At 45.1% G+C, this 16,150-nt stretch overlaps 1 protein-coding gene across 6 annotated transcripts in view; it reads right to left on the reverse strand.

The window, feature by feature from the left end:
- Nucleotides 1–383: 383 nt before the first annotated feature.
- The window catches only part of Ns3 (nucleostemin 3), a 249,272-nt gene continuing 233,505 nt past the window's right edge, over nucleotides 384–16,150 (reverse strand). For all 6 annotated transcript variants that reach the window (XM_077655667.1, XM_077655668.1, XM_077655672.1 and 3 more), the window contains one exon: nucleotides 384–897. In XM_077655667.1, the coding sequence (XP_077511793.1) occupies nucleotides 748–897 (150 nt within the window). In that variant the 3' untranslated portion in view covers nucleotides 384–747. The remainder of the gene's footprint in view (nucleotides 898–16,150) is intronic.

Raw genomic sequence — 16,150 nt, forward strand, 5'->3', positions numbered from 1 at the left:
GTGCACTGACATTGCACAGTACCCGGGCCTCTAGAATTTCGCCTCCATCGAAATTCGACTGACGCGGCCGGGATTTAACCCGTGTCTTTCGGGCCAGCAGCCGAGCACCATAACCACTGAGACACCGGGGCGGCCAAAATATTTCCTTTTGTTTTCAGTGCAGTTACACTGCGTGATCATGCACACAAATGTCAATAAACTGTTTTCCAAATGGTCACTGCCTGCAACATGGTGAAAAAAGGCACTAAGGGCATCAGCTGAGGACAAAATGACCATTTGGTTGCACACATGTGTTCAGTTGCGTAGTCTCTCCCCCCAAAACAGGCCCCTGCGTTGCACTGACAACATTGTTGTGCCTTTGCGAAAAAAGTGAGAGACTCCCGACAAGCTTTCTGCAATGGGGCCTCCCTTTATGCTTTCCGTCCTCCATCAGTCAAGTGCTGCGGCCACCCCACTCAACAGTTCTGCCACTGGGGCAACAAGGCAAGCTTCGGCCGTGGACCACGAAGTTCAGTAATATGAATGCAGAGGCATCCAAATTGTCGGTATACATCCACCGCAGCTGACTCCACAAAGTACTAAATCAGACTGACACAAGCAGCTTAATATTGTTTCACATGTGTATACAGGAAACATGAAGCCAATAGATTCACCCCCTGCAGCCACCCAAAAGTGCAGTAGGTGATGCAGTCATCACTGCCACCTGCGCTCTCTGCTGTCACGTGGTGTGGAGCAGTATCAATGGTGTCAGACATCATGCTCCGAGTAGATGCGCCTCAGCTTCTCCTTCTTGCGTCCATTGTGATGCTTCTTCCAGGGCTTGGCAGCATCCGCATCGGCCACATGGGGAGCAGCCAATGATCCCATGCGGCCCTTCACGTGCGCCTGGGGACCAGCCTGCACACAGACGCCAATGTCACAAACAACGTGCCCAGCTTTTTCTTCTTTTGCCACATCAAGAAAAAGGTCAGCCACTTCTGTTTGGGCACAAGTTGCTTCATAGTGACGACACACTTTGGACCAGCACACAATTACCATCAGCCACACAAGGCTCAATATTGTTGCGCATTTGTTGTGCACGTTGAAATGCCAGTATGTTTTGTGTGGCAATGCTACTGCAATATTAAAATTTACACCACACTGTATTTGTCGCGATCAAAAAGATAAAAGATCAAAAATAAACATTTATAAAATATTAATGAAACAACTTTATAAATTAATAACTTAAAATTAAACAATTTTATCAAATAACACTAATAACTTGAGTGTCTGTAATGCCTTTTGACTCTAGTATTCTTGCGTGTTTACATTATGCTTTGTAATAACTGTCTGGAATCATTCTGTGAGATGTGATTTAAAGGAAAAAAATTAAACCAGCCCTCCTTACATTTTGTAGCAGAATGGAGCTGAAGACAAGGAATACGAGATTTGTGACCATCTTTTGCTCACGCTAGGGGCAGACCTGGATGGGTTCCGTGTGGCTAGCTTAATGAGGGTCAACCACACCATGTTTACAAACAAAGGGGGCATTCGCGGCAGCCGGGCTTGCCTGTGGGTGCATGATAGGGAACAACCAAGCACAGGCAAACACTAGAAAGCGGCCCGGACTGTGTGATGGTATTCTCGTGTTAGAATGAATAGTTGGGCTAGCTGGAGTGTGTGTGTGCTCATATTAGGTGGAAAACAGCATAAACGATAAGTGCTGACTCACAACTGTGTTCTATATTCTATATAGACAGAAAAACATATAGTTCACAATCACATGACCTAATAGCTCCCGCGCACGTGCCCAGAGTTCGATCTCGTCAATGGGTACGTCATAGGTCAATTCCTAAAAACCCGTACATTCCGATAGCAGGACAGCCATGACAACCAAAAAAACAAAACAAAAAATCACTAAAACACATCCCGTGTTGTTCAGGAAAGCAATCACTTTAGAGACTAGGAATAACAAAGGCTGTGTGAGCACCCCACATACTGCGCGGGTCTACACAGGACGGAGAGGCATAGAGACACCATTTGACTCAGTTGGAACAAAAGATATATTCAAGAATTACATATTAGCAAGTACATGATGCAGTGGTAGGGGTGCACAAGCTTACATGCTGCTGCATTGGTGCCGGAGTCTTCATCAGAAGGAATGAAGGGGCTGCAGATTGTTCGCTTAAGCATGTCCTCTTTCCCAATTCACTTGCCGGAGGACTGACCTCAAGTGGTGTCGTCTCGGGCCTTCCTCGTCGCCAAACTGACTGGGCTTTTTCTCGTTTTTCCTGTCCATTCGGGCGATCCCTCTTTCCAGGCTGGACCGTCTCCCTTGCCCTCCTCTCAGTGCCTTCCCCTGCATTTTCCCACCGGCTCGGCCTTTTTCTTCTCCGGCTGGTGTCATTCTTGCCGGGGGTGGTTGCTTGACCAGATGAATGCTTATAAATACGATGGCCAGGCTGTCAGACCTATGAGCCTTGGCCCCCCGACACCCGGACATTCCTGGCGCGATACAGTTTGTTGCTCAAACACGTCCAGGGTCCCACAAAGGGAAGATGTCGCTGGCGATAGCAACCCTCCAGAGACGCGCAATGCACATAGCTGACTAACGCATTCATCTTCGTCTTTTTCGAATATGGTATGCTTCTTTTAACTCCCTTGTTGTCTTATCTCTGTGACGAAATAAAATGCGCGTCTAAAGGTCTGCACACTTTCTCGTTTTCCTTCCTGCAATCCTGGAGTTGCGGATCAGTGCACATCAGTGCGTTTCTTTGTTCTCTGTTTTCTATCCAAAATAAAAAGTATTCCAGTATGTTGACGATTTTCTAGTAGTGTTAAACAAACAGGACCCATTGAGTATCTGACATGCTATGAATTAAATTCTAGAAGCTTTTAGAGAACACAGCCATGGATTGGAACACACCTGTGAACCACCAAAAAGCAATAGTTTGCAGTTTTTGGAATTTGAACTCTCTCTGGTACCGGAAGGAACTTGCTGGATGTACCAACCCTGAGCACAGAAACAGCTTTTCTCACACGACTCAGCACACTGCAAGGCAGCAAAACAAGCCATAGCCAAAGCAGGGTTAAATTCCTCTATAAAGAACTCATGCGAACATCGCATGCAATGCAGCTTTTGTACGGCTATAAAAGGCAGGCTTTCCACGGGCTGTTTCATCAGCAGTAACAGAGCCCTTGCTCCAAAAAATAAAAGGTAAAAACAATGGAAACACTGAGCAGTGTTACAGTAAGGTGTAACCTGTAGTTGTTCACACCATGTTGCACATAACTTGAAGGTGGCAAATAAGTTCAATGTTCCTGTGGTTTTACCAGCCCCTTGTAAGCTGGGTTTCTTCTGCCCTCGGATTAATAACGAAAAACCAAAAAAGAAAACCTGTGGAATTATTTTCGGATGAAAAGGGGTGGTTTATCAGATGCTGCTCACATGCAATAAGGTAAATTGTCACGTGCTACCTAAGGACACTGAAGGAACAACAAAGTGCGTACGAAAAAGAAGAAACTTGGCCTCTTCCCGTTGACATACCGAGCTCGGGTCGACCCACCCGTGTAAACCAGCTCAAGTTTCTCCTTACCTCGTGGCCAATATTGCGTGCGTCAGTTCTGCCCGACAGCGCCGACTAAACTCCACAGTGACGCCAGCGGAATAGGCGTGGGTGCTGTGCTCATCCAACGCCATAAGGGCAATCAGCACGTTGTCGCTCATGCAACTTGTACCCTCAGCAAGTCTGAACGTGACAGAGCAAGAGTGTCTTGCTGTTGTTTGTGGCGTACAACGATTTCGTTCATACCTTTATGGACCTGTTTTTACAGTCGTCACAGAATATCATTCTCTGTGCTGGCTTGTGAATCTATCTGCGCGACCCCTGTGGTTGGTTTGCCCGCTGGGCATTACGCCTTGAATAGTTCAACTTCACAGTGTCTTACAAAAGTGGCCGCCAACACGCCGACGCGGATTGCCTCTCACGGCTACCGCTCGCAACTACTACTTCGAGGATGACAACTTTGATGACTATCTCGGTGCCGTTTCTCAAGAGTTTCCGGATCTTGGCACTTTCAAGACTGAACAACGCAAGGATGAGCACCTGGCGGCACTTTTTGATGCAGCACGTGACCCGACATCTGCAAGCCCTTTCTGCATTCACGATGGTTTACTCTACGGAACGAATTACTCGTGTGGAAGTGCGCGCTTTCTCCTCGTAGTTCTGGCTACTCTCTATTCTTCTGTTCTATACACCATGCATGATGACGCCACGGCTGGACACCTGGGGTTTGCTAGGACCCTGAACCGTGCCAAAGAAAATTTTTAGTAGCTAAAAATGCGTCGCAGGATTCAGCATTACGTGGCTACCTGCGTGAAGCGTCAGCAGTTCAAGCTTCCCACAACTCCTCCGCCGGGCGCTTGCATCCTGTGACACCTACAAGCACGCCATATGAACAAGTGGGCCTTGACCTGCTAGGCCCGTTTCCACATCCATCCAAAGTAAACCGATGGGTCATAGAGTGCACTGATCCCCTCACCTGTTACTGTGAAACTGCAGCCGCCACCGCTACTGATGTCTCTGTTGTTATTCTTCATACTGTCAACCTCTGTCACAGACCTGCTCGCGTCATTATCAGTGACCGCGGCCGCCAGTTTACGGCAGACATTGCAGAAGACTTTCTGTGCCTTTGCTCTTGCCATTTCCGCCACTTGACGCCGTACCACCCCCAGAAGAATGGAGTCATTGAACGTACCAATCGGACACTCACGAACATGCTTGCCATGTTTGTCGATTACCATCACGAAAACTGGGACGATGTGCTTCCTTTCGTTACACACGCCTATAACACGTCAAAGTATGAAACAACTGCTTATAGCCCGTTCTTCCTTCTTTATGCCTGTCCGCCTCGAAGCTCCGTCAATAACATCTTACCTTTTTCTCTTGAGGGTCATTCCACGCCAAACGTCTCAGGCGTTGTGCTGTGTATTGGGACAGCAGCTTTTGGGATAAACCACGCTTGTGGAGAGGTGTCCACAACCATACAATGTCACTGGGCAGGTAGCAGACATCTTTACACCGGTGGTCGTAACACTGCTTAGAGCGGTCCTGCGCGGCCGAAATGCATATCCGGGAAAGCCTACGGGCTTCTTCAGCGTGACAGAGGGTGCTTGCTATAGAAGGTTTGGTGTCAAGGGTCATTCCACGCCAAACGTCCCAGACGTTGCGCTCAACCGTCTCCAATTTGTTCAAAAAAATTCATGGAAACTCATCGTAATGTGCGAAATGAAAGCCTGAAATATTTTTTCTGAAAAAAAATTATTCGTGAGGGGAGGGCAGTTTGAATATTAAGAAAAGGCGAGAAACCAGGCACTGCTCAATAATGAAAAAAACGTTCAAATTTTTTTAAAACACTTCAAAAATTTTCTCATTGCCATTTGCACAGATTCTGTCTTTCAATATAATTCAAAGCATGCTGCTTTACACAACATAATTATTTAAAAAAATCGAAAAAAAAGTATGAAAATGTACCATTTTTGTCATTTTTTGCTTTAAAGGGGACCCAAAACACATTTTCAGTGCATTGTTTTGCCTGTTGGTTGCATAGAAGTATGAGTTATGGTGATGCTATTAGCATCGGTCATACCGCGTATACTGCGGTTTTTACTCTTTATTAGCTCGCAAAAGCAAATTCGTGGCGCTTACGGTGTCACCATACAGTGGCGGTTTTTAGCAGCGGATATGGCATCACTTAGTGGGAGCTTGATGATTGAACAAACGGTAAATATACTGCAAATTGTGTTAATAATGAGATACGTTTTGTCACGTTTTTGTGTTTTAAATTAAATTACCAAAACCAACTTGTTTGCCTTAGATAAAAGCGCTGTAAAGCAAGTAAAACAAAAATACACCACCAGAGGCTCTGGCTACCTTTTGCATCGAAGGACTTTGCGCCTCTCTGTGAACATCCTACGACCTAGCACTCAACACTTATGGCTACTCTATGTATCTGAGAGTGGCTTTGCGGAATCAATCCGATCGAGCCATCGCACTCAATTATAAGCGTTCGTTTTGGTCACAAGAAAGGATGCGTTTGTTTCACATTTAGCAGACAGTGCGCATCGTCAGCTTGTGGAAGATTACCGGGCGGCGGCGCCAGATGGCGCCACAGTCCCATCAACAGCACGCGCTCCTTGCTCGCCGAGACCAACCAGCGCGCTAGGAGTGACGGGCGATGGTAGGCGGTAAGCAGTAGCTCTACGCGCTATGCTAAATGTGTCGGATAACTTGCGCAGGCCATCACATGGTCGCAGTATCTCGTGCTTGAGCTCGGATCCATAAGTCAGGGAATGTCACTGATCAGTTTTCCCTTTTGCACCGTCGACGTGACGGTGAAGCATCGCTGGGTCAGCTGGGTGTCCACATGTTGTAGTAACCATGCAAACGGCACTGCCAGCTTTGGCATGAACGAGTTATAGAGAACAGGCAACCATGGAGTGCAAACTTCCGCCACGTGCTCAGATAGGCTGTTTTGATTGGTCGCACTAGGTGTCGTCATGGGGAGAGTGAAATGGGAATGGGAATCTGCGTGAAACCCGAGCTGAGGGCAGCATTTTGTTTGCTTGTATTTTGAAATTTCTTCATTGAATAACTCCCGTTCCTATGCATCGATTCTCGTAATTCTTTTTGAGTCGGCATCTGTGTGACTTAAAGAATCCATTTGAAGTGCAACCGGCATCCGTTCAAGCAGTATTTCGTAGCCCCTTTAAATATCAACTTGCTCACGGAAATTCGGAAATAGCCATTTTGTTCCCCTAAATGTCTAGTACCTACAATAAAGGTTACAGGTGATGAAACTGCGTACACAGAAGTAAAATAAAATACTAAAGTAGCAAAAAGTGCGTTTTGAGCCAAAAACACATTAATTTCACCCTGAGGTGGTCAAAGTAAAAATAGAAACAATAGCGGGTTACATAGAAAAATTTATTGCCTTTCATTTCTGAAATTTTCATCGAGGTCATTTTTGTTTAGAGCGAGAAAAGAATTTTTGAAGTTGGGCTCACAGGCTGCAAGTTGCGTCATCTCTTGACGCCTTTTCACCGCAAACATGACACGGCCGACACTGTAGCCACCACGCGAAATCTATAGTTCTTGTTCTTAAGCGAGGTTTGCACTGCAGGCAAGGATGGGAATGTTGAGTAGTCGAACAGGTATTCGTGGGAAAGATTTTCTTAACGTTGCTAGGGCGGCACATGCCCAAGTGAGCTAGTTGTGCAGTGTGGTTCTCTCGTAGTCAGCCATTCTTGTCGGCGCCATGACAGACGTGATCACCAGCATAACAGCTTGTGAGACGCTGATCTGCAAATGACCAGAACGATCTGGTGTTGAAACAATCCGCGACGCAGCAGCACCACGTGGTACCTGACCCTTGTGGCAGTCAAAGGCTTATGCCCGGTTGTTTCTAATGTGATGTGTTTGTTGTATTTGTTTTAGTCAGTGCAATTTCTGCATTAATACTCCAACGACAACTGTAGACGGGCCACTATGCTGGCGAAGCACCTCCATGTGAGCGACGCACCTGTGCACGAGCGGGCCGCGTTCACCATCAGAGCGTCTAGCGTTACTCCCTTCTCGCGTTGTGCACTTTGCACCTTCATGTGCATGCGCTTCGAGGCGCGCGCTCTCCGCGATCTTATTCAGATATAAATAAATCACTTGTGATACGCCTGCCATGCCAGCTGGTCATCCCTCCTCGTGGTCCCTGCGAGACAGCACGTTGAATACCCTTGTTTTTCTTTTCCTGGCCATCCCACACCAAAGCAGGTCTGTTCAAACTTCGAAAGCAAAAACGATCTCGTTTATTGCATACCATCCACCGAATGTCGAGCGATATCTTCTTTAGCTCCAGCCCAAAAAATGCACGACAGCGAACGACAGTAAACGAACTTATCTGGCCATAAGTGTCGTGCCATGCCAGGTGCCGTGTTCTGCGGTGAAGAGGCGTTAAGGGACGACGCAACTTGCGGCCGAAGAGCTCGACTTCAAAGCTTATTTTTTCGCTTTAAACAAAAATTACCTCAATAAAAATTTCAGAAATGAAAGGCAATAAACCGTTCTACGTAACCAGTTATTGTTTGTATTTTCACTTCGACCACCGCAGGGTGACATTAACGAGAGTTTTTGGCTCAAAACGCACTTTTTGCAACTTTATTATTTTATGTACTTTGGTGCACGCCGTTTCATCACCTGTAACATTTATTATAGGTACTAGACATCTAGGGGAACAAAATGGCTATTTCCAAATTTCCGAGAGCAAGTTGATATTTAAAGCAAAAAACTACAAAATGGTACATTTTCATACTTTTTTCGACTTTTTAAAAGTAGTTGTGCCGTGTAAAGCTGCATGCTCAGAATTATATCAAAAGACAGAATCTGTGCAAATGGCAATGAAAAAATTTTTGAAATGTTTTCAAAAAATTTGAACTTGTTATTAATTATTGAAGAGTGCCTGGTTTCTCGCCTTTTCTTAATATTCAAACTGCCCTCCCCTCACGAATAATTTTTTTTCAGAAAAAATATTTCAGGCTTTCATTTCGCACATTACGATGAGTTTCCATGAATTTTTTTGAACAAATTGGAGACGGTTGAGCGCAACGTCTGGGACGTTTGGCGTGGAATGACCCTTGACACCAAACCTTCTATAACAAGCACTCTCTGTTGCGCTGAAGAAGCCCGAAGGATTGCCCGGATATGCACTTTGGCCTCGCAAGACCGCTTTAAGCAGTGTTACAACCACCGGTGTAAGGAATGTCTGCTACCTGCCCAGTGACATTGTATGGTTGTGGACACCTCTCCGCAAGTGTGGTTTATCCCAAAAGCTGCTGTCCCAATACACAGGCCTGTTCATCGTGCTAGTCCGCCTCAATGACCTGAACTACGTGGTCTCCCCAATCTACGCAAGGATGCTGTTCTAGGAAAACCCAAGTCGTGCATGTCGCACGGCTAAAGCCCTTCCGCTTCCAAGGGCAAAAAGTACAACTCAAGTTCGACAAACTTTCTATTAACAGCCATGTCTTTGATTAACATACGTCTTTGATTCTGCCTTTAGTACTGTTATCCCCCTTGCAATCATGCCATCTAATTCCATGCAGCCTTCTAGTTTGCAATGACATGATGATGTGATGCTGCTGAAATCCAAAAACAAGCCCGAAAATGTTTGCTAGCCAACTTCCGCAGTATTTCACCTAAGCACAAAGATCTGGTCTGTTCTATTACTGCTCACGGAAAGGGACTTTCTGGCACACATCATCAGAGGAAACTAAAGAAAAAGACCAGTTGTCATCCCATCCTCACTGCACCAAAAGGACTGCTGACAGACTCGAGCTCTGCTCCCAGAAAATTCATGGTAAATCGAAACGAAAGGACTGTTGATCTACCTCATTCCTGTCTAAAGAATGCAGGACCATTCAAGACACCTGGGACGCTAGGTGCCAACCTTGCCAAAAAGGAAACGTTTTTTTCGGAAAGCGTTGTGCAAAAACAGGGTCGGCAAGGGGAGGCTTAAGGAATGAAACAGTGCAACTAATACGAAGGACCAGAAAAAGAGATACACGGACATGCACTGCACTCCAACTCTGCACTGCACAAATTCGAGTGCCGTGACGAACTCCACACCCTTCTGTGGCATTACCATTTTCTTTCTTGCGTTTCACTGATGCCGGAACCTTGCTCAATTTATTTGGCGCAGAAAACAGAACCTTGCCACCAAAGTTCTCCGCTATCTTCTTCCATCTGTGGGATAGCCGATGAACATATGGGACCACCGCCCCTTGGTTTTCTTACTGCCAGTGCCATCTTCCGCTCCTATTTTTTCTTTATTTGTTTTCATTTTCAGGAGTAGCCTGTTGCATGTAGACACTAGTACATTTTGTGGAAACCTGCCACTCTGCAACGAGACCATTGTGCGTGAAAGCTTGAACCAACTTCATGCAAGCATGACTTCCTAATAGCCGCTCCCAGGCACGCCATGGCGATCCCGTTCTTGACCAGCTTGGAATGATTGGAGTCAAAATCAAGAAGTGGCTTTTGCGTTCTTGGTGTGTAGCGCCAACATACATGGTTCCTTTGAAACTTGAAGTTCCATTCCAAAAACTGCAAGCGGTCTTCAGACGCCATCTCATAAGTGAACCTTAGTTCAGGCGCCATGCTTGAAAATGCTTTCATGATGTCATTTACCACTTGAGGGCTGGCTTCCGTTGGTAGTGCCACAAGATAGTCATCCACATATCTAAGGATGCTTGAAGTACAATCCTTGAGTTCTTTCTCCAGTGCCTGTCTACTGCGCTTAAATATATACTGCTCAGAACAGGTGCTACGCTTGAACTGATGCATATGCCGGACCGCTGGACGTATGTGCCATCTCCCCACGCCACCAACGTACTCTGCAGATACACGCTTAATAGCTCCAGGAATGATTATACTGAAATTCCGCATTCCATCGCAAAACAACTCTCGTCGTTTTCTCCTGTGACACACGTTTCATGAGAGTTGGATGTGGTAGCGAGTAATATAGATCTTCTATGTCGATGCTGAATGTGGATACAACGGCAGCATGTGTCCGTGTATCTCTTTTTCTGGTCCTTCATTTTAGTTGCGCTGTTTCGTTCCTTAAGATGCAATACCAACTCGCCCACTATGCTATGTTGCTACGAGGAGAGGCTTTCTTTATTGCCAACACAAGCGAAGGTTCACTAGCACTATCATAGAGTGAGATGGCAAACAGCTCACGCAGCTGTTAAAAGGAAAAAGCATGCTCAGTGATGGCTCCCTTAATTTGCCCATCTTCTGAAACAGTTGTTTCAAGCAGCACAGCCGTGGACTGTTTTTTGACGATTCATACTGAATTCAGCGTATGCAGAAAAGACACAAGTACTGTGTGTGGTGGTCCTCTTAGCTGTTCGAAAATCAATTGACTACGAAAGTGCGCTTGTGCCATCTTCTTTCACTGAAGCCTGCTGGGTCTTGGTCCATTCTTATTGGTTTTTGCTATAGTCCTCCAGTCTGCGATTTCATTCCATTCTTGACCTCTCAATTAAGACACTCAAAGCAAGTCCCTGTGATTTTAACAGAAGACTTTAACTACCCAGGAATCGAATGGATCAATAATTCTATTTTTAGTTCCAACTCGTCCGAACAGGAATGTCACTATTTTCTTCATGCTCTGGACTTGTTTTCATTACACCGTATTGTGAAAGAACCCACACGTGAGACTGCCATTCTTGATCCTGTAGCTGCAAATGTTCTGGAAGAGATCAGTGACCACACGTTAATCTATCTTAGATATCAATTCAGCAACGGTATGACAGAATCCTGTTCGACGAGGGCGAAGCATATTGGTTGAATAAAACATACAGTCGCCAAAAACTGGTTTTAAAACATGACGTTTTGGGACCCCTACGGGTCCATTTTTCACAATGAGGACGGGCGGAATGGGCCGCCGCTTGTATGCATACTGAACAGTGTAGTGAGTGAGCGCAGTTATTGGGGAGACTGCTCTTTTTTCAGTTAATAACATTCTTAGTAGTCTGTATATAAAAAGATTCCAAAAGCAATCATGACGATAAAGATTTCTTTGTGTCCAAAATTGTGGCGTTTTCCTAGTCAATGTGACGCAGGAGGACTTTGTGATTGTGCTCCCTTCTTTTAAACTCACCTCACTTGCCAATCTACAAAGCATCCAAGTTTTTGCAGGGGATCATATACACACTCGAGCCAATCTTTAATGTGTTGTTTCAGCTTGCTGGATGGCATATTTTGCAAAAAATGGTGCCATAGCCCCTGCACGCTCACGCGCTTCTGCTGAACCAGTGTTGCAGAGATCAGTACTCTTCTTTTTGCAGCAGTTGTCACTGGTGCCCATTGTTTTCGAGGTGTCTGCCTATGTTTGCCCCCCCCCCATTGGCCACAAACATTCCGTTGCGTCTGCTTTATTCAACCAAGTGTCTATGCGCCAGTCCTGGTCTGCACTCGTCCGCATTGACCTAGAAAACAATGGGTACCCATGACAACTGCTGCAAAACAAAAGAACGCCGCTCTGTGAAACCTGCAGAGCCTCGGTTTGTTGCACAACAGAAGCGTGCGACCGTGCCTTACACCCGGGGGACAAGTGAGACTCGGGCACGAATATTTGCGACATGCACAATGCACATATGCAGATCGCCTAGAGCATCCACATTACCCAGGAGTTGTGTATAAAATCCCCTGCAAAAACTATGATGCTGCGAGCCAGGTGGCGTCAACCAATGCCACATGTCCTCTTGCAGCACACCCGACTAGGAAAATGCCACATCCTCGTCAGCAAAAGATGTCCTTGATGTTTATCATCTTCATCACCGGCCCGACTACACCCACTGCAGGGCAAAGGCCTCTCCCATGTCTCTCCAATTAACCCTGTCCTTTGCCAGCTGCACCCGTACCTTGCCTGCAAACTTCTTAATCTCATCCGTCCACCTAACCTTAAACCGCCTCCTGTTAGGCTTGCCTTCTCTTGCAATCCACTCCGTTACCCTTAAGGCCCAGCCTTCGCATTACATGCCCTGCCCAAGCCCATTTCCTGATTTCGACTAGGATGCCATTAAACCCCGTTTGTTCCCTCACCCACTCTGCCCGCTTCCAGTCTCTTAACGTTACACCTATCGTTTTTCTTTCCATGGCTCGCTACGTTGTCCTTAAGCTGAACCCTTTTCGTAAGATATAGCTGTCGTAGACTTTTCTTTTGAGGGATACTTGTAAACACCTATTCATGATCTGAGAGAACCTGCCACATGCGCTCCACCTCATTCTTATCCTTCTAGCAAATTTAATTCCAAAACTAAAAACGCTTCTAATTTTCCTTGGTGTTGCTGAGTTTTCAACACAGTTTATTACCAAAATGAGAAATTATTATTATGTAGGAGCGTCCCCTTTGAAACGGGGTGATGGCAGTTGCCACCGTATTCACGACAGCAAGCGCAATAGTTTGGATGTGTTTTTCACTGCGAAGACACACAAGGAAGGTGTACCTTTCAGGTGCATAGTGAGCGAAAGAGGTTCCTGGCAAAATCTTGTTAGTCGCTACCTTCAAAATACAACCTAGTGGAACGAATCACTAGGTTGTATTTTTTTCTGTAGATGTGGTTGATCTATTTTACTCTATACCACATGCAGAGTTGATGGCATCTGTCTTGGCCTGCACTGAAACAAGCGGCCTGATTGCTTTCCAGAATACTGCCGGAATATCTGCAGATAACTTTTTAGCACTCTTAGAGTTTTATTTGTCTTCAACAAGCGTTTCTTTTCAAAGTGCAAAAAAAAAGGAATATGCATTGGTTCGTGCGTCGCTCCCGTACTGAGCAACATCTTTCTTGCGGGCATTGACAGAACCTTATCGGTGGCATTTGACGCTAGCAAAGTTCTCAAGACCTTTAGGTATGTTGACGATTTTTTAATTATATTGACTAAGCAATCACCCTTGATTTATTTGCAAACTGTGCAGGATATCCTTTTAGATTTTAAACAACATGGCAAGGGTTTGGATTTTACTTATGAACTCCCGGAAGAAAAAAAGTTACAGTTTTTAGATATTGACATAACCATTACTGACGAAGGCGTTTGCTGGATGTATCGACCTCGTGCCCGCAAAGAATTGTTGCCCTACGATTCGACGCACTCTAAAACTGTGGAACGTGCCATTGCCATCATGTGCCTTGAAACATCTCTCAAAAAATCGTGCTGTCATAAAGTACAGGAAAGCTTTGATATACAGATACAAAAGCTTAGACAGGCAGGCTTTCCTTCCCTGGTGATTAGTTCTGTCACGGAAGCATTACTGAAAAAAATAAAAAAAGTAAAGAGAAAGGAAGAGCGAAGATGGTGAAGTATCTGAAAAGAAAATCAAACCGGTGGTGATTCCATACTCCCACAAAGTGGCTCATAATCTTAAGCGTGTTGCTGCAAAATACGAAGTACCAGTGGTCTTCTCTGCACCCAGAAAACTTGCATCGCTGTGTCGAAAGATTGGAAATGATGATGCCAAATCAACAGAATGTGAAATTAAGCATGTAAACCCATTTCTGAAATGCGCTGTGGGGGTGGTTTATAGCATCACGCTGACCTGTGGAAAGGTGTACATCGGCCAGACAGGCCGATGTATTAACCGAGCACAAACGATCACTAAGAGTTGGTACCGGGTCACATTTGCCGCATCACTGCAAGGACTGCGGCAAAGAAGAGAAGAAGAATTGTCAACCAAAGCTCCAGGAAACTCAAATCCTTTGCAGAAGTAAAGATAAGACTGCCGAGAACTACTAGAAGCCCACCGGATTAAAAAAGGTGGGAGTTCCTGCATCCACACCCCATCGCTAGTCATACATAAGAATGAGAGTATATTTTTAGATAAGTTTAGAAAGATTTGAGTCACTTTTGTTCCCTACAATGCAGTATCCATACCATCGCCAGTATCTTTTACCCTTTGCTTGTGTTTTTTTTTTCCATCACCCCTGCCTCTTGGCTATAAATAAGCCGTGCGTGTATCCAATAAACAGTTAGCGCCTGTGTCGTGTCCGTCTTTGCCTATGTGCCGTGTCTTTTGTGCGTTTCATCCATTCAAGCTATGAACCAACTTGCCCAAGAACGTGTTCTACTACAACACCATGCTCAGCTTTTTTTCCCTTTATTTTTGTTTAACTGTGTTGTAAGTTATTAAAAATTTTTCTTTAAATACGTCTTCCCACACCTTTAACCTTAAGTCACCTCACTGCTTTTTAGGCCCCAATCTTCCAATCGCTTTTTGCTAATTTCCACCGCAGATTTATTTACATGACTATTGTTATCTCTAAACCCTAAGGCCTCAGGAAGAGTGACTGTGCCTGCATCGACGTCGGGATGGATACCATCACATTTTAGTATGAGGTGTTCTATTGCTTCTACAGATTTACCACACACAGCACATGTGTCATCTTCTTCGTTAAATTTCTTTTTGTAGCTGCGCATTCTAAGACATCCGACCTAACTTCAAAGAGTAGGGCACTGCCTCTTGAGTTATCATAAAACGCTTCCTTCCTGATCTGCCTTTTCCAGTATCGATATAGTTGTACACTATGCTTCTTTTCCATTGAATCTATCCAATTTTTACCTTCCGCGTTTTTAACCTGTCGTTTAATGCTCTGCCTTTCTCCGTCCTCGCGTCTCACATACTTACTGGTCAGCTTCTTAGTTCTTTCCCGCCAGTGTGAGTCAATGCTCTTTCTGTACAGGTATTTAAATACCTTAGCTTCCCACCTGAAATTGTCCAATTTCCTCAGGCGTTCTTCGTATAGTATTTTACTCTGAGCTTCCCGTGCTTCGAACGACGCCCAGCCCATAGCCCCCTGTACTGCCTCGTTTGTGGTTTTACAATTACAATTCTTGATTACAAATCTCGGTAATGCGATTTTTGAGCGCAGCTACTGTGGTATTAGAAGTACGGATGGTTGCTTCCCAGATGATGCATCCCACCGTTACTCAGCCAGTAGCGGTGTTGAGTGAAGTGGTAGAAACGGAATGAGGGCCTCTCGTGTTGACACACGAGCTACCTGAGAACAGGTCCCTATGCTCCCTCCATCTAAGATTATTAAGAGCGTTCCCCAGTGACAGTGTCCATAGGAAATACATGGGAACTTTCAGAAGCTGTATCGTGTCTAAAAATGGACAGATTTTCATGAGGTTTCTGGCAGCGTTTTCTTTTTTAGTGAACAGAGGAAATGTTGCGGACAGATTTTATTTTTTAAGTTTAATTTTTTTACAATTCAGAGGTAAATATCCATAAAAATTGCACTTTTAGATATGTCGCTTTCATGTCATCTTGTGAAAAAACTAAGCCAGATATCAAAATTTCGTCCGCAACATTTCCTTCCTTTTTCTCTCTTGGTTGTTAAGCCGCAATTTTCATCCATATCGAGCCTAGTGTTTGCGTTTTACAGGCTCTGAAAGTTGTGTATGTATTTTCTGCGGGGATTTGAAATTCGCGCCATATGTAACCACTGCGACGTGGCTCCACCTGGCATCAGCATATTTTTGTTGCTACTACACTCTACCACCAACCTCTTGGTTGTCTGTGTTTGTGCGCGCAGGTTTTTACTCAGAACTTGGAC

The sequence above is a fragment of the Amblyomma americanum genome, chromosome 2 (assembly GCF_052857255.1).
Source record: "Amblyomma americanum isolate KBUSLIRL-KWMA chromosome 2, ASM5285725v1, whole genome shotgun sequence".
In the NCBI taxonomy this organism is placed as follows: domain Eukaryota; kingdom Metazoa; phylum Arthropoda; class Arachnida; order Ixodida; family Ixodidae; genus Amblyomma; species Amblyomma americanum.